At 40.7% G+C, this 19,936-nt stretch overlaps 1 protein-coding gene across 3 annotated transcripts in view; it reads left to right on the forward strand.

Annotated features, from left to right (window-relative positions):
* pcdh19 (protocadherin 19) overlaps positions 1–19,936 on the forward strand; it is a 57,627-nt gene that overhangs the window by 26,132 nt on the left and 11,559 nt on the right. For all 3 annotated transcript variants that reach the window (XM_081382683.1, XM_081382685.1, XM_081382684.1), the window contains exons 3-4: positions 5,740–5,798; positions 8,332–8,504. In XM_081382683.1, the coding sequence (XP_081238809.1) occupies positions 5,740–5,798; positions 8,332–8,504 (232 nt within the window). The remainder of the gene's footprint in view (positions 1–5,739; positions 5,799–8,331; positions 8,505–19,936) is intronic.

The raw sequence follows: 19,936 nt of genomic DNA on the forward strand, positions 1-19,936 counted from the left end.
CCACTAGGTGTTTTTTTTTTTAAACAAGTGAACACCATACAGCCAGTTTAAAGCTCCAAAAGCGTTTATTCTCGAAAATGGCTCCCTTTCATAATAAGATGGATTTGCAACGGGCCAAACTGAGTTGAGTGTGAATTGACAGGTGATGAAGTGGAATGATCTCAGGGATATGGCAGCTTATTTGTCACATGGGCTCCCGTAGTGATTGATTCGTTATAATTTGTGTTTGTAGGTAGCCGGCTGCTATTAAACATCAACAAGTCCTCATATTCATCACGGTTCCTGCCGAAGAGGCAGAAATAGAAAACGTAATCTCATCCCGATGCCAGGGTGAGCCTGAGGCGCTCCTTCACCTCCCTTTATACTGTCGAGCCTCCCCTAGGGCTCACACAGTCTGGAAGAGAATCTGGGAGGGGGGGATCTATAATCTAGCAGATGGCAGAGGATCTATGGGAAATTCTATAATCAGGGGTTGGCAACCTAACACCGGGCTGAGGAGCGCTGTGTTTCTCTGAGCTGGGGAAGGAAGGATAAATCCACTCCTACCAGGTGCGAAGATGAAGCTGCTGTGGTCCGTTCCTGTCGTCACGGGTGCCGCGTGGAAGGAGACGAGTGGCTTAGAGATGCTGCAGACCCACCAAAAAAGATGGTGGGGTGAAAACAGAAGGCTTCAAGAGAGTAGGAGGCAAGAAAACAATGAAAATAAAAGTAAAGGAAGGCCTGCATGTCATAGAAGGAAAAAGGAAGAGTGTGTGATGTCTGTGCAGAGCGACTCCTTGAGATTGGCTTTCAATATGCCGGTGGGTGAGAGACTCCCCTGTTCCATTCACACAGTCAAACGGCTCACACGTAATTTCTCTGCAGCCTCACTGCAGCAATACATTTGTAGACATATAGACATCTCCTAAGCCTCCGTGGAAAATGCCACCATTGCTACAGGCTCATTTCTGCTCCTATCACTAAGCCCTGCTCAACAAAGTCTGTCTCCAGTTTTGCCATTTTTAATGCACTATGCACTACCTGCCTTTGCCTCATGATAACCTCTCCTCCGTAAGCTCGTTGTGGATGGAGGTAAATAAACAACAGTACTCATTATGAGTGCCGATTTCCTCCCAGCACTCTTGGGACTGTGTAAATAAGCTTTAAGATGACTGAAGAGTCAGCTTCCAAATAACTGCGAGCACCAAACTGCTATTAAAATGAGTTAATGGAATGGTTTTTAATTGAGGTCCTTCATATTGTTTTTTTTTAGTTCATGTAATACATAATGTTTTTTTTTTAAATAAAAAAAAAATTATCTTAACTAGCCACAGCATTGGTATTCAGAGGAGAATATGCTTTTCCACCTCTGACTATGACATATTAGGAGCATCTGAACTTTAGTGGAGTTAGAAAGAAGAAAAGGGGACTCACTTGATCTTTAAGACATGTTTTATTATTTATTTATTTTTTTAATCCCCAACCACTACCTAAAAAAAATAAAAAAAATAAAAAAAAAATAATACTTTGAGCTTTTATTTAACTAGTTTTGTGTCCTGGAATTAATTTAACGGGCATTTTATCTACGGTGGTGAAAACAAGGGTACAGTTTGATAATTATTAATTGCTGTTCTGGCGTGCAGTTTGAATTAGTGCATAATTTGCATGTGTAAATGCAAGTACGGGCTGATGTATCAGTCTCAGAAGAGATAATACATAAATTGCGGCAGAGGAGTGACAAGTATGTTATTTTCCCATTTTTTTGCCACCTGAAGAACTCTTGCTCCGCTCGCTCGTTGCATCTGGCCTCTGTACAATGAACGCTCTCGCATCCGGACTATGGAACCAATTGTCACGCTGGGAAGAAGGCAAATCAAATCTCACAGCGGCAACTAAGCGAGGAGATTGCTTTTCCTCTCCACTAGCTGAAGTTGGAAGAGTTCGGTTGGGGTTAGAGGCTGCAGGTTGGAGAGAAAGAGAGAGAGAGAGAAAAATTAGGTTAGGGTGTCGCCTAGCTCTCTGAAGGTCTCGTTTACCGCCCCCTTTCCATTACTTTCCTCTCTGGCCTTTCCGCCTTCGCTCACAGAGCTCTTAAGGTGCGATTTGCCCCACCAGACCCTTAAGTATGTGGGAAGAAACACAACAATAATTACAGGGATAGGGTGACACTGGCCGCCAAACTGGGGCCGCTCGGATCATAACAACACATTGTAGAACCTGATTAAGTAGCCATTTGTGGCAGCTCGTCTGTAGTTTAAACAACCCTCATCTCCGAGCCTGAAACCCAACCTCTGTGAAAGAAATATTGATAGTCCTTATGATTTGATGGCGGTCAGTGGTGTAGGCATACAGTACATTACTTTACAGGAAGATTGCCGCTAATGCATGGAAGCTCTCTGGCATAAAGACCTCTAAGGGCCAAGGGCGCCTCTTAAATGCCCTCTGGCCATCAACCTGAATTAATGAAAAACACAAGAACATTGCGGAATACAATTGATATCACTTTTTGGGGGAAGCTTACTAATTATCATGATCCATTAGTGAATCATCACCACACATCAATAGATGCTTTTGTTGTGGAATAATGGCACTTATCTATCACGTTCTTCAAAGAACGTGTTGATATCTGCTTGAATACAGTACTGAAGTGCATTTCGTAATCTCCAGCAGTGAGATGCCTCTATGGAACAGCAGCTGCATTTGCATAACTGAAGCTATTACTCCAATTAGCCCATTCTGATATAAGCGGAGGGATCAAAATGTCAACAGAAGGAAATCTGCTGAGATGACGGAGCCTGCATCATCGACAGTGACTCTTCTCGTAAAAGGGTTAGTGATCCGTGCAGTGTAACTGCGTTTCAACAGTGCTCTCATTTGTTTTAAGTGCCGTGGCCGAGGAGAGTGAGAGCATAGCTTCGTATGTGTAGATACACAAGTAGGACGGACTCTCGCTCTCCCAGCAGAGATCTGGATAACGCCGCTCAGAACCAATTATGGGCCGGCCACATAGAGGCACATCATTTGGAAATTTGTATACTGTCTTTTTTAATGAAGCTTTCCCCTTGTTACTTAGTCCATTGCTATTCATTAGTCCTTTTGTGGACGACTGTAGAGATGGAAAGGTTCTGTAATGAGTTCTCACAGGGACTAAAGTAGAGCACAGGTGGCATAAAACACACACACACACACACACACACACACACACACACACACACACACACACACACACACACACACACACACACACACACACACACACACACACACACACACATATCTATCTATCTATGTATCTATCTATATAGTGTGTGTATATGTATAGATTTAGATATACCTCAGTTCTGAAATATTTGCTCATGCCTGTTACTTTGATATTAATGGAGTCAGCCCTGACAAGAACAAAGAGGCAAATAACTAACTTGTGAGCTACAACGAGAACAAACAAGAGTATGTTCCAAATTGAAGTCTGCTAATATAATGTTAATTAAAATGGCTTTTTACAAATTATCTCTGTGATTACAATGACTTAAGGTTTAATTAGAAACATAGCAAACACCCACACAGGCAACAACCCCCCACCCCACCCCTACTCTCACCCTCACAAACACACACATAAAAGAGAACGTTAACCTTCAGTGGGTACAGATTTCACCAGCCCAAACATCTCAATTAGACGCCTGGTCACCCGTCACTTGTAATTAAAACATTATCATGCGTGGAGGTAATTAAGATGTGTGGAGGTGAGGCAGTAAGCAGCAGCTTATTGACTGGAGATGGAAGAAGATCTGAGGTGGACAGTGATGAGCATTACTACACTAGAAAAACAAGATTCTTTTTATTTTATTTTATTTTATTTTATTTGAATATATATAACAGGCCTCTAAAGATATGACATATTTCATTTAAAAATCTATATTGTTAAAATGAATTAAATCATGACAATCACGTTAATGTATTTGGTCTTGGCAGGCTAAATCTGCTACGCATGCTGCTGTTGCTAAATATAATATAATATAAAAAATATTAAAAACCAGTAAAAGTATGTTTCCAGAAGTAGGATCCAATAAATCCATTGTGAAATTAATCCTGCATAACATGTCACTTATGTAGTTGTTGACATGCACTACTTGCGCTGTAGGGATCTCCTAGTCACTGGTGATATACACAGATGAAGGAAATGGGCATATTTTTGGGATCATAGATCTTTATGCAGAGTTATTCCGTCTGTGATTATGATAGCTTGTATCTGTCTCCCAGCAGCTAGTGTGGAGGTCCCTGGCTGGCGGCATAATCATTGGTCTTGTTGCACTGTCTGCATTAACCTTCTTATCGTCTGGGTGACTGCTGTTGTCAGAGGGGCTGATGGCTAGACATACCCCTGGAAGGAAGCCATTGAATTATTCTCTATCTCAGTTTAGAATGAGCTGAAGTTGAATCTGAGAGGCAGGTTTCTCCCCATGGAAAATACATGCATCAATAGTAGCCAGTTAGATTCAAAATGTTTAATCCAAACAGGAAAACAGCCAGTTTTTCCACTAAATTAACATAATATTTGTATGCACCAATTAAGCAACAGCCATTTACAGTGACATTAACCATTTTAAATATGAAAAATGCCATGTGGACACTTTTTGACCAAGCAAATGAATCGTTGAATCTAGGCCTGGTTTCACAAATTAGGCCTTAGTTCAATTAGGACATTTAAGTAGCTTTTATAAACAATGTCTTAGAAACATATTTTAAGATATGTCAGTGCAAGTTGGTTTCAGTTAAAACAGCTCAAGATTCAAACTGGCACACTAGGCTTAAGCCTCTTCTGTGAAACCGGGGGCTAGAGTCCCGATTCACTGAAATGAACAGTTTAAAGTGATTCATTAGTCAATTAATTGAACTTCCCAACAAGACTTAGGAACAGGTCTTTCTCAACACTCTAATTCCTGCAAGTCACAAGTCAAAGAGGATTGTGAAATTAGTCATGCTGTTTACAAAATTTAATGATCAAATATGAAGTGCATTGAAGTCTTTGCATTATTCATGATGTTAATTTAATTTCACAACACTAGCAATACGGCCACAAATATACTGCGAATACTCAATAAATATATCACCCAGTTCTACTGTGTACTTTTAGTCATTTATTTAGAAAGTGCTGCCTTCCAGAAGACTCTGAAGTCTCTTTCTCAATGTGGGTCAAAGAGTCATCAAATGCAGATCATTGAGGCCTTTTCATCTGCAATTGCAAAGTTAAAAAAATCCCCTGGCACGCTCTTAATTTCTTCCCTCTGTATATTTATTTCTTTGATATTTCCACATTAGCATCCTCAAAAGTGTTGTGAGGAAAAGCAGCACTCGAAGAGAGGAAACTTTCTTCTCTAACCCCCAACACCACTCCTCTATTCCCCAGTCTGGCTTAATGACATTTTGAAGAGTGTGGTCTGACTAAGGATGTTTTTTGGGTGGGGGAGGCTGGAGGAGTGACGACAGGAGCAGACTCACTGCAGCAGAACAGGCCACATGTGCTTAGAAAGAGAATGGGGGAGTTTGCCTTTGAAAGCCCAGGCAGCTAACTAGAGTCTTTGTGTAAAATAACATTTATATTGAAAGGCAATTACTGGTGACATTATTTTGGTTGCTGCATAATTAAATTCATTTTTGTTCCCTCTCTCTCTCTCTCTCTCTCTCTCTCTCTCTCTCTCTCTCTCTCTCTCTCTTTCTTTCTTTCTCTCTCTCTCCCTCTTTAATTCTGTCTCTTTCCCCCAGACGGAGAATTATTCCATTGACTCCAGTTATGTAAACAGCAGAGCACACCTAATTAAAAGGTATGTCTTTATAAAGCAATCAGATTAACTTATCTAACTTATTTTGATGTGTTCTTAAAGCGGTCAGATCATAGCTTGTTTTGTTTTTCATATTTTCTTTTGTATTATGCTAAACATCCTATTTGCCTGTGCAAAGAGCAAAACAAGTATTATAGTACATATTCTGCTTTTTATCACGTCAACTGGGTGTACCAAGTGTCAGATATTTCGAAATGAGATGTTTTTGCATATTAGTTTCATTGGGTGGACATACAATTACAGTACAGTACAAAATTACAACAATCTTTATCTAACAACAACAAAAACGTACGATATGGCCCGTTTAAGATGCCATTTTTCATTAAAGATAACCAACAAATAAAGTCTAGGCAAGATATGAATGCTCAGAATGTTTATAAATGGCCAGTGTTAAGCTTTAATAATTCAGTGTTGTAAGAGATTTAGCACATCCTCATAAAAATTTTTTCTATGAATAATTCCATCAAATCCCTGCAAACGTGTATACATATTACATGTTAGAGAATAGTAAAACTGTAGCCCAGAGCGGAGGAGGCTTGGGCGGTTAAGCTACATCTGTGTAGATGTTAATCTGATAGCTAAATCTACATGAATTTTAATCCCGGAATTCCAAAGGATTCTTCCTCAGTGCACACAAGGAGGGCTTTGTAATGCCACGGAGATAAGGAAAAGGTAACGTTATTTCGTACTGTGGAAGAAAAGAGCAAGGACAATGGACCCTTTGTACTGGCAGGACTTGGCTAGCATTCCTCAGTCCACCTAAAAGGAGGCTATTGACTGGCATGGAGCAATGGCATGCAGACGTCCCTAATGAAGGTCCTTGGCCGCCTGGGGCCCTGGCTGTTGTGGATGTGCACAGGGACTGTAATGCCTCTTTTACCTGGAGCAAAAAAAACATTCCGGTGTACCTCAGTACCGCATTTTTCAAACCAATTACAGCAATTTTATCTTCTAAAAAAGCACTGCCTATGTTTACATAAACAAAGAGTATTCAAGTGTCGACTGTTTGGCTCAACGACACTACAAAGAAATCCCCTCTGGAGCCTGTGGGCGCACAGACTGGGACAGGTGCAATTAGACTGATAAAATCAGAGGCTGCACTACCACCATTGCGGTGACATTGCTAGAATTTCTCTCTCCCTCCTCTCTTTCTCCTTAGAAGAGGCTGCAGAGATGCTTTTGTCTATGTATGTCAGTGTGTGTATGTGTATGCTTGCGTTTCTGATCCTCTGTTGCTTCAGAGGCTGAATGTGTTCCACTGGGCTAACTATCAAATTAAGGGAAATCAGGCTTGTTCACTGCAGCTGTCTCTTGGCAGCTTTTTATTTTTTATTTTTACCCCTCTCGCTTTATCAAGTCATATAATGTGGGTAAAGAGGGAAAGCACAGTTTGCTCAAACTATTAAACCTCTTTCTTTAAACATCCAGGGGTTTATGTGACCAACATAAGTTTTCCATAATAAAAGGAAGTGGCCTGATTTTGTTTACGTAAAAAACAACAACTATGCAATAAAAGAATCGTAGCTTTTGTCAAATTTCTCTTCCAGGAAAATTAACCATAAATATTGATGGCTCATCTGTATGCAGGGGTGTTATACAAGATATCTATGTCTGTGCAGTTTTATTTAACGATTCACATGAATTTAAATATACATTTTTAGAGAGATAGTTATTTTTACACACCCTCAGGTTCCATTAGTTAACACTGGTTAATGCCTTAACTAAATAAAAATGAACAGTACCTTTGTTACAGTTTTTTTCATCATTATTAATGCCAGATTATAAAAATAAAACTGTTCATTGTTAGTACTTGTTCAGGTCTGTTAGATAATGTTATACTTTTGATTTAAATTTGTAAAGTGTTACTGTGACTTTTAAGAAAACTGTGTCAATACAATGAAAGTAAAAGAGGGAAGTAATTTTGGACATTGTGCTGAAGAAAAAATATTAACCTCTCAAGAAGACATATATGGCACCACTTTTATTAACTTGCATTATCATTACTATATAATATGCCTTAATTTTGGTCTGTTCCTCACATCAAGTCATATGCACCACTTTTATAATGTTTTTTTTAAGTGGAAGTTTGGATTTTGACAACCCTAGTCCTCATTTACTTTCATTAGAGAGAATGTTACATAGACGAGAGAAAGCCAGAGCTTGAGAGTCTGACATGAGGGTGAGTAAATGATGACAGAGTTTTCATTTTTGGTTCAACTACCCCATAAATGCCATTGCAATCAACAGACGTATTTCTGAAACAGTCTATAGAAAGCCGAAGCAACACAAAAGAGCTCTGCACAGCCACAGTGAGTGCAGGCCATTGACCCCCGATCCTTTAACCCACCATATAAGAATTTGAGAAAAAAACACCTATTTTCAGCTACACTTTCTGTGTGGCTGGAAGATAAATAAAGGTAGCAAGGGGTGAAGAGAGAGTGAATAATGAAACCAAAGTTGACAGTTAAATAACACTATCCTTCTTTCTTGTCTTTTCTCCTTCACCTGGCTGTAGCACGTCAACATTCAAGGACATGGAAGGAAACAGTCTAAAGGACAGCGGGCACGAGGAGAGCGACCAAACCGACAGCGAACATGATGTTCAGAGAGGACACTACGCTGACACGGCTGTCAACGACGTACTGAATATGACCGTACCCCCCAACAACTCGCAGCTACATGACCAAGGTAAGACAGAAAGATCTTGACTAGCTGAATGCATATAGGAAGAAAAAAAATCAAGACTTAGCTTCGCAGGCAGAGTTGGCCCAGAGGCGCCTCGCTAATGCACAGGCAGCACTTCTCTTCCTGGAGTCTTTGATACGAGCCCGAGAACATTATTGACGGATGTGAGCAACGTCTGCAGTCGACTGCTACACTTCAGATCCAGACCTAAATGGCAGCAATTAGGCTGACAAAGGTTGAAGGTGGAAATCTACATATCACGCAGTCTCCTCATACATAATTCACGTGGATCATTTAGCAGGGAATTAATGTTGATGTTTCTTTTTTTTCCGACTGCCGTTAAAGACATCCGGTATGATGGCAGGAGTCGGTATGATGGCAGGAGTCAGTAAGAGGTCATGTTCACTCTCAGCTACTGCCACTCAACGCTACAAAGTTATAGAGCGACGAATGGCAGCGCTACTGAGAATCAAAGCGCGGAGAAGACCAAAGGAGGGCTCCGAATGGTTTTATTGCACCGATTGTTTTGTGTTGTCATGCTCAATCAGCCTTTGATCTATGTAATTTAGAACAATTGAACACCTCTAGCAGTCGCTAATAGTCAATAGCAAAAATCTCTATTCTTGTCAGATGGAAATTAGTCCACCAATTTTCTGAATTACAATGAGAGCTTGACATTTGCTGAATGCTGAATAGAAAATGGAGCATTTCTGGGGGAGATGAATCATTAAAATCGTTATTAAAATAAAAAATGGTCATTAAAATCGGCAGGACGGTCGCTCAGATAGGAGTTTAAGGAACGTGAGGCATTGTGGCTCGCCTGTAATGCGCTAAATCAAGCCTGGCTGCGTCTGAGTCTTGCTGGTGTCTTGCTTAGAGAAGAAGAGCCTAATAAGAGAGCTAGGGATGAGAAAAGACAGAGTTGACGGCTATAAAATAATTTAGCTTGTTCTTCCTCATTGTGTTTTTTCACCTCTGTAAAGCAGGAGCCTGAATTATGTAGAATTGGCAGGTGAACCAATTAAGATCTCATTTGGTCCAGATCGTGTGCTCCATGGCTAATTCCAGCAGGCTAATTAACCGGTTTGTTCTCCAGATGAATCACACGACGTATGGCTACTTGACAACCGGAGGGAGGAAACATTCTCCCATTTAAATTTTTATATGTAAATTTGTTTGAGCATTGTTAGGCTCGCCGTGGCGTCCATGTTATGTCTGCACTATGGAAACCGCTGAGAGGAATTACAAGCCTCTGGGTTTCCATGATGGAGATCTTTCTGCATTTCTTTCACCGCCAACTTCCTGTCAACGTGTAATGAACAATTAGTATGTCTCATGACTACAGTTTAAGCTGTTGTAGACGTCTCTCTGTAAGAGAAATTAATATACAGTATAGGACTCATAAAATGCACTCTGACATACCCTCGAGCTCAGCACTTACATAATTGGACACAAGTAGAAAAATGTACAGAGAATGTTACAACTAGATGAAGCTTTTCCAGGTCAGCCATTTTATCATTAGCAAAGCTCTTATCAGCTCATGAGCAAGCAAACATTGAAAATAAAGGATAGCAGATAAGCAAAATGAGCAAGCACTTCAACGTCGCTGTCAACGGTTTTAACCAAAGCCATTAGACGGTGACAAATATCAGATACTACTGTCATTTTGAGGCATGGGTTCTATCATATTATTCTGCTGCAGTTACTGGCCCCTTTACCCATGGACATTGCATATGCAGAAATATAATGGAATTAATCCCCCATTACAATCTCTGTAATTTTAATTGCAACTGTTGGGTTCTGGAAATAAAAACCCATGTCACTTTCGGTTTTTGTTGAAACCATCAACTCACATTATTTAAACATATATTTTTTTAAATAACCATGTTTAACAGCAAAATACCTAGTGAAAAACTACATTCCCCACTATTCTGCAAAAATAAATGAATAAAATCAATCAAAATTAGGATGAATAGTTTTACATTTCTTTTAACGAATAGTTTTACATTTCTGCATATTTTTATTTTATTTTATTGTCATTCGCGATGCTTCATGGGATTGTAGTTTCTTCTCCTCATTCAATTTTTCCCTCAAAGTTTGCCGTTTTGTGATTCACCTCGTTGCTTGTTGGTTTGGTTCATGGCTTATAACTCTTTACAATCCGTATGGGAAACTACATCTGGAGCCAAGGCTACTTAAAATGTGGGCAGGAACTGTTGCACTTTATTATATTGCTAAAGCTGACTTGCTGACTAAATTGGCTCGAAACATTTAAATCTCTCAAACCCAGGATGAGACGGCTTCAGAAATCTCAGGTGGACTGTTTGCCGAAAGTTCTGACAGATTCTCACGTTTAGTGGCTCTTTTACCTTATTTTGTATCCTAAAAGGTGCTACACCAGAGTTTGGTGTTAGTGTAAAATATTTTGACAATCATAGATTCCCCAAAAAACAACCTAAGGCTGAATTTCCAGCTAGGAAAAAGACACACTCATTCACCAAGACACTAAGGCATATATAGCAGTTGTAGTGGGAATACCTCTGATCTACCCTTTAACTGTTCTAGCACAGTGAAACAAGTTTAAACTGCAATTGCCAAAGGACATAAACAGAGAGTCTGGATATAAAGACTCTCCTATGTTTCCCCTTTTTGCTTTTGTTTTTATGTTGTTTTTTTTTACCCTCATTCTTCCTGGAAACAAACAGAGGCAGGAAGTTGAGGGATAGTAAGCTCCCTCCTGTCTCGTTCCCCAGGCTCCCTAGCAGTGTAAATGTTTATGATTCACGCAGCTCTTTGAAAAGTTAACGTTTGCACCAGGGACACAGTGTTACCTCCGATTTAAAATGGCTCCTCCCCAACTCCTCTTCCATTGAGATCTAGTGTGAGAACGGAAAAAAGACTACAGTCTCTTAATACACAATACACAATCTTCCTCTGGGGTGCTTCCTTCATAGCCTTTTTATTCTATTACCAGGATCTATGTCTATTTCCTGCAGTTTGCACTCCTTTTCTTTCAAGAATACGGCAATTTATAGAGGCTTCTATGGCACAAAACATTGCACTTATCGGGAGATGGTGTGTTCTTGACAGGAAAGCGTAGGAGATGGTGCTAATGCTACTGTAGCAGGGCTGTGGTGGTCAAGAGCCAAGACTAATGATTGAATTAGGGCAGAATTACCTACAGTGCTCAGTCGCCGACTGAACCCTTCCCTCTGTGTTTAAAGCCTCCCTGCATTGAATTATACAATAGTATACAAGCAAAAGACTCTTGAGAATGATGGTACCTGATAGAAATAGCATATAAACATGAAAAATACTTCTGCATTTACTTTCCACATCCCTTCAAGAGCATTTACGGCTCTGTATGGGCCCAAACAAATCTGTGAATCTCAAGGATTGACTGCTGATTTCACTTGTTCTAGGCCAGAGGTTTGGTTGAAGGCTATTTGTAGAGTTCCCAGTCCCACCAGACAAAATGACAGTCACCATTAAGCTATTCTTCTCCTCGCTCTTTTTTTTTTCCGACCCCCAGAGGAGATTGAGGAGCTTTGGCAGCTCAATTTGCAGCTGCTGAGTTCCAGCATGTTCCACTCAGAGTGTCCCCGACCCCGGGAGTCTTTTATTCATCAATTCCTCTGTCCCCACGGGCTTGTATCTCCTCCCATGCCCCAGGATTTCACACTCCCTCCACCACCCAGTGCCCCATCAGTAGACTCTGGCTTCTAATTGATTTTGATGAAATTGATAAAAGAGTTTCCTTTTTTGTCTCCATCACCCCCCCATGGACCCCTCACCCATCACAAACTCCTCCTCCTCGGTCACCCTCTCATTCTCTTCAACACGTTACTGGCAAGATCTGTATACGCACTGTACTGCTCAGATTTCCTGCCAGTTTTCCTCATATTAAAATAATTGACAACTATAAATAACAGGTTTTGCACTCCAGTTTCACCCAAAACCTTTAGGTGGGATTTGTTGTTTTTTTGGTTGTGTTTTTTTTTTTTTTGCGTGGGGGGGTCTCTGATCACCTAATGCAAATGCTGACAGATGTCGAAATGAAGACAGGAACAGAGAAAGACAGAGAGAGGACTCCAAGTCAGGTAAGCAGGGAGCAGAGAGCAGGAGAAATGATGTCTTTGACAGTCTAGTGCGGTTTTCTCTCGACTCTGAACTAAACTGCAGCCTCAAGGGTGCATCATGACAGCCGACCTCTCTTAAAAACTAATATTAACATTTGAATGAATCACTGAGTTTCTGCCTGATATGAGACACAGGTATATAAATAAATAAATAAATGGTTATATCATTTGGACTTATTGCATTTAATTACATTTGCATGGCATGTAATTAATGAAAATGTCATGAAAAACATTTTTGCCTTAAAGTGGCTAAGTGCAATGTTAAATTAGTCAATGAAATTACTGATGAAAATGGTCGTTAATGAAGGGTTTAAATTTTGTCAACAATAATGAAGATGAAATGACAAATGCACATCATGACAATAATTAAAAAAATTCAAGGAAAACGAACTGTTGACAAAAATATGACAAGAAAAAACAGCATTAACAATTCAATAAAGATTTTGTAGACAAATCTAGAGAGAATATTATTGTTCAAATATTCCAATCATAAATTTAAATGTAAATGAATAACATTTTTAATTATTTGGTTTAATTTTGCTTACTAAAATTATAGTCCGAGTAAAACGGACTAAAATAATGAATGTCATGATGAAATATTGACAAAATTTAAAGGATTCTGTATATCCATCAAAAGTCAAAAACTATAAAGACTCAAATATTTTTGTACGATTTTTAAAAAAAGAACATCGGCTGTGTGTGATGTCATGTCTTAAAAACACAAGCTAGGCAGATTTGAACAGAACGTGATTTTTGGCCTGGTCCATCTATGTGTAAAATAGACTAGTGATTAAAAAAATAGCACAGATAGAGTGCCTGTGTGAACGTCCTCTTAAGCGTGCTGTTTACTTTCCTGCATTAAAGCATTTTTCTTTCAATAAGGTGTCAGAGTATTACTGCAAGGTGTTATAGCTTAGCTCTCCAGCGGTTACCTTCACCGCATTGTGTACAAATGAGGAAATGAATCGTGTTTTTATTCAGTGCTTTCGCGCAATACTCTGGCAGGTAGGCCTTGAGGTCGTTCTCTTTGAAGGTGTGCCTTCCTCTCAAAAACATGAAAACATCTCAGACAATCACATAACTCTTGATAGCACTGCTCTGCCTTGAACCCCCAATCTCCAAAACCCTTCTTCTGAATACTCGCAACGGGGTTTAATCAGCTCAAGAGGGGGCTTCTTATCTTTCTGCACTTGTTATGGGAAGCTTATTGAACAAATCAGAGGGGGAAAAAAAAGGAGCGGTTCATTATTTCCAGGGTTGGCAATGAGGTTGATGTATCTCATTGTGAACCCTCAGTTGACAGCTCATTTTCCAGACATTCCTAGCTTTGATTCACAGAAGGCGAGAAAGAGAGCGGGACGGTGAGGAAAAGAAGGCTCAGGATTCCATTGCCTATTCAGGACCAATGCTTGCGGCTGTGTGTTAATAATCTCCTCAGAAAACAGGCTGAATCCCAATTGTTTGTTGAACACGTATGTAACTGGGTACAATTCTGCGCAGATAGGAATGCTGAGAGATTGGCCTTGTGCACAACAGAGGAGAAGATTAAGGCAAGGTAATGTGCTGTTTGATAGTCACGGTGAGCAAGAACCGCTGCTCTTCAATCTCAAGTCAATTTGGGAGACTAAAAGGAAGGAGAAATGAAAAAGTGTGCATCTAAGGGTTAATGAGAGAGGGACTGCAAAAGGAAAAGCAATGACTGAGGGTTTTAGCCTGATAGATGGATAGGTCAGCTGAAACGCGGCGCCATGCTGTCTGCAGTGTGCCAAATTGTGCTATCCTGATTGATCTGTTTTTGGAGAGTTGTCTTTAACGACGTTGGATTTCTTTGCCACACACCTTTCATCCTCATGTCCATCTGCTCCGTACACTCCTGGTCCTTCCTGACTTGTGGCCCTTATCCAAACCCACATTGCGCTCTCTCTCTCTCTCTCTCTCTCTCTCTCTGTCATGAAAATCCACAAGTAACAAAGCCCAGGGGCAAAGCATCCTCTAGGGTGCACAAGGGAAAATGAAGCTAACCACATTGCATCCCCAGCTGTGCTTTAACCGGAATGTAACTAATAGTGAGGTGAGACAAAGTCCATCCCTGTAGAAGGCTCTTGGACTGTAATGGGCTCATCGTAACAACTGTTACTGGGGTGCCCGGATCTTAAAGTAAGCATTGCTTGCATCCCGTCCCAAATTCTTTTACCCGGGAGGGATAGAGCAGGGCTCAGTAATAAGGATGGCACTGGCCAGCGTCAGAGATTTTTGGGTCAGTTGATGGGATCGTCACTTGTCCTTTCAGGCCAGTGCTGCGCTGTCACCGAAAAGTTTGCATTCACTGATCTTTTACATTCATTTTTATGCCTTGCGGATTTAAACTTTTTTTATGGAGATATATTACATTGTATACATTTCCAGTTTGTTGCAAATTTTAAATTTTGTCAAAGGAAAAATATAAAATATAATATAACAAATATAAAAAAAAGTTTTAAAACATAAAAAGATGTGTAAACACTCCCATTAATCTAATAAAGAAACATTACACAAAAAAATATACATTACTAAATAAAAATAAACAATTCTTTTGTGTTGGGGTCAGTGAACATATGAGCAGGACCAGCATAAAAAATAAAAATCCTTATTGTTGAATCCTGTAGGGGTCGCGTACATTGCAGATCACATACCGAGAACTAGGAAATGTATCCAATCAGCAGAATCCCATCAGCACCGATCCCAAGCTGAACCAGGCCCTCATCCTCACAGCCGCTCTGTTTGACAGTGATTGGATAGGACTGTGTGGCGAGTGCTGCCAAAAAGTGAGCCTTGATCTGTAGGCAGTTGGTTTAATAGATGGCAGGATGAGATCCTTGCTGGCATGAAGCCCACAGCACCCACAGCAAGTCCGACTCAACTCCATTAACTCCCATTAGAATTGCTCAACTAGCTTCACTAAAACTCGACATTCCTGATTCACGCTAACGGACAAAACTACACACGCGTACACCGAAATGCACGCTGATTAAAAGAACGTACTGCCCTCACAAAACACACCCGCGCTTATACAAACAGGATAATCTGTTGCACACATTATTTACTCGAGCAAATGTCAATTTTGTATTGCATTTTTTTCTAGAACCGCCGGGGTTCGCTCACTCAAGGAAAGATTACGAATAAACTCTGCAGCGGTAAAGGGGAAAAAAATCGGCTGTCTTCTGACAAGTACATTGTACCCGGCAGTTTTCTGTCCAGAATACAAAGAGACATTTATCACTGCAGCTGGGTAGAAAAGAGAGAGGGGAGTGTGAGCGAGAAAAGAGAGTGGAGAAAAATATACAAGGGAGAACTGGCTGCTCTGTCACTGCGGCAGTGCGAGAATTTCTCTTTTAACACCCTTCCTATTAATGCAGCATGCATTTGAGTGAATAGAAGCCATCCTCTATTCCCTTTCCATGCTATATTTCCTGTTTTATTGCATTGCATTTCTCCCGTATTATGACTTCTGAATTGTAACACTAAAATGACGCCTTCTGCTCATCTGAGGTAATTACAGCCATTACGAAAAGGTTAAAACCCTGGGCAGCTGCCCTTTCTGTATCCTGTCACTCTGATGTATATTCATATGCCCTGGTGTAAACATAAATGATCGGCTGAAATGCATACGCAGACCTACCATCAAAGCAATGACTGTGCTGTTGAGTTCACAGGGATGCCTTCATCTTGTCACTGCTTCATCCCTCTGTCCTCACTGCATCCTCACTCACTCCATTGCAGATGATCTCAGTGGGTTAAAATTTAGTTCAGTTTCCTCCTGCATAAAAATGACAGATTATCAGCTATTGATGAAAGATTAAAGACAGGAACTGGTGAGTGAGATCAGTTACGGCCACAAACCCAGGGAGTCTCCCCACTTTGCCCAAAGGCGTTATCTCTGTATAATGTCAGCTTCACAAAGCAGAAAACCTCAGCAACCCTTTTACGTGCAAATACCCTCTTTTCTTTCCCTCAAAGCGGTCAGCTCTCCCCAGAGCTTAAGCAATCGTTTTCCTCAGAGGAAAAAAAAGGCAGTGTGGCTTGCATTCTGAGCGTGCTACTGCAACAGACTTTGTTTTCCTACATGCCGCTCCTACGGTCTGTTTTCAAGGCTTCCAAAAAGAGGAGCTTGAACTCAATCACTCCATCCTCTGGGTAGCCAATTAACCTTCATGGTTTTAGGGCCCTTGCCCCCAACCCCTTAAAAAAGAGTATAAAAACTAATGGGGGAGGCAGGCTGTTAAGTTTAATGGGAGACAGGGAGGCCTCAAAATGGGTTTTTTTAATGATGCTCCCCTACTCTCATGCACTATCCATTAAAGAGTAGGCTGGAATGGGCCGCTGCACTGCAAGACTAGAGATCAACACAATCAAATGGGCCAAACATCACAGCGGGGGCTCAGGCCCTTTGTTAAAGGATAATGTGCAATCTTGCTCATAATTTTTGTCACATTAACATCACAAAAGTTCTAAAAAGGCAGCCTAATATGTCTCCATCCAAATCTACGCTGTCACTTAACACAATTTTGCATTGGTGATAGATGTCTAATTTAATCTCTGGCCTTTATGGGATCATTAGCTCCCATGTAGAGCTCCTCTCGTGGCCTTTGCTTCTGATCCTCAAGCAAGACCAGGGGCTATTTTGCTTGAACACCTGTGTTGAACTTCAGTAAGAGTCAGTAAGATTTTGAATGTTTTTGAAAGATGCATCTTATGCTCGCCAAAACAGCATTGCAAATGTCTTTACTGTCACTTTTGATCAATTTAATAAGTCCCTCCTGGATAAAAATATTGATTTCTTTAAAAAAAAATCTTAAAAACTGACCCCAAACTTCTGAATGGTAGAGCACATCCACGGAAATAAATAAAAAGAAAAGGAAAAGTAAAATTAGTTCTGCTAGCATATTAGCAGATGCCACTTGGATTAATATTCTTGAATGAAATTCATACCTTTTTAAGTGTGACTAAGTGTCCTACTACTTTCTGGGGTCACTCTTCATGCCAAACTCACGCTGCTCACCCCTGCAGTCCAGTTCTGCCCCAGTTGAGCTGGAATTGTGAAAGAGCACAAGAGGTGACTGGGGACTGCCAGTAAGGCTTCTTAAGACTAGTGGCTTTCTCTGTACTTGGTTTTATTCTTCTGTCATAGATAAGGGCATTTAATGTCACGGCCCCGCATGTGGCCAAGAGTGGGCACCAAGGAAATCCAATTAACTTCAGCCACAGCAACACTGCCCACATTGTGCCTTTCGCAATCCCACCCACCCCTCTGGCACAACCGGGTGCCTTCCATCGCCAGTGACACACTAACTTCCTTTGACTCAACTCGAGTCGAACATTAGTCTGTGCTGTTTTTCTTCTTGTTTGTGATCTCAGGGTTTTCACTGAGGAATACGCCCCACTGCTGAATCTCAGTGCGTGACTCATGCTTTCTTTAAGGTAAGCTTTTGCAGCATGTAGATGAGCAATCACAAATGTCCCCTCCCCACCGTCTGGTTGCGATTCAAGGCGAGGTCTGCTGCCATTTCAGACGCAGTGTCGCTCTGCCTGTCAATTTTACTCAGTGTTACACCATGTTTTGCAATGGTTGGCCAGAGCTGCTGTTTTGGGCATGTGGGGAGTGAAAACTCTTGAAATACTAATAAAAAGGCAGACTATAAGTGTCCATAGGGATGTGAGAACAAAACAGGGTGTGGCGTCACTGGTGCGAGGCCAGATGGTTACCGACTTAGAGGTGGCGCGGCTATACTGCACCTGGACCTGGATTTTAATGCTGTATATATATCTTCTGCGGTACAATAAGCATCAGGTGAGCCAGCAGGGCTCCTCCTCTTGGCTGCTGACTCTTGTCATGCCGGCCAATGGTCACTTGATGGAATGCAGTTCTTACATTACAGGTAGCACTTTCCCAACCGCCTTTATATGCGTAGGAAAATCAACTCTGAAAAATAAAGACGAATGGAACGTTAACAAGCAGTCAGACTGTGTACAGTCTCTCTGCATTATCTGAAAAGAAAGAATGTGAAAGAAGGAGAGAGGCAGAAGGGGCATGTGGGAAATAATGAGGGAGTCGGTTAAAAGAAAGTAGGAGAAAGAGGCAGACATGGGCATGAAGAAGAGAGTGAGAGACAGAAGAAGAGAAAGACAAAAGAATGAAAGAAAGCGAATGAGATAGGCCAGATTGAAAAACAAGATAAAACGGAATATAAAACGCATAGCCAAGGTTGACACAGTGAACATGCCTGAATGAGAAGACACACTGCATTAATTATGTAACACAGTCTATGCAAGCAGGCCGCTCACACACGTCTCACAGGGGATGACAGTCTGCAGATATTAGTATTCGGTTGACACAGTTGGGCCCAGCTGTTGAAGAGAAGACACACTGATTTTATGCACTCGGGTTGCATTGTGTCCAGGTACGTTTCTGTCAGTCTTTGCTTGACAGGAACAGGGCATCGGCTTTATTCCCACTGAATAAAAAATAGCTCAATAGGAGGAAAATGAAACAATAGCAGCTTGTGGGATAGGATGTTAAGATTTTTAAGTTGACTCTCCTTTTTGGATTTAAATAGCCACTTCTGCTTTAGTCAATTCATGAATCATTTGGCTTTTGATTAACATATATATTTATATACACTACCTTTAAAGGGGTGGTTGATTGCTATTTCACTTTTTTCATTTTAAATACTGTGTAATGTTGCTGTTGGTGCATGAACAGTATCTGCAAAGTTGCTGCACTTAAAGTTCAACGTAAGCGGAGATATTGTCTTTTAAAAATCAGGAAGTTTAATGCCTACAAAAACGTCTCGAATGGGACTACAACGAGATACTTCCCGGGTTTTATACGTAACTAACCCATACATTTACATCCACCCTCCCTCCGGAACATGTTCTGCTGTCGAAGAGGAGGAGTTATAGTGGAGAGCTGTAGCTGTCAGGTCTTCTGTGTTCAGGCTTCCTACAGACGCTGTAGTTCGTCAACAATGGTTAAAATTTAAGTTTGGTTATGTTCCTGACAATTACAATCGTAGTTTAGCTCTCTGTGCTGCACATTTTACGGAAGACAGCTTCCAGAATCTACACGAGTTCAATGCCGGATTCAACAAGAAACTATTACTCCAACATGAAACAGTTACAGCTTTAAAACCAGAGGCCACAACCTGCAAGTAAGGTTTAATCATTTTAAATGTATTTGCCTGTATAATTTAAGACGTAATGTTTTAGTTTTATCAAGGATGTAAAAAAATGCCAGCGCTGGCTTTAGTATATGACAAA

The sequence above is a fragment of the Scardinius erythrophthalmus genome, assembly GCF_964197995.2.
Source record: "Scardinius erythrophthalmus genome assembly, chromosome: 13".
NCBI lineage: Eukaryota > Metazoa > Chordata > Actinopteri > Cypriniformes > Leuciscidae > Scardinius > Scardinius erythrophthalmus.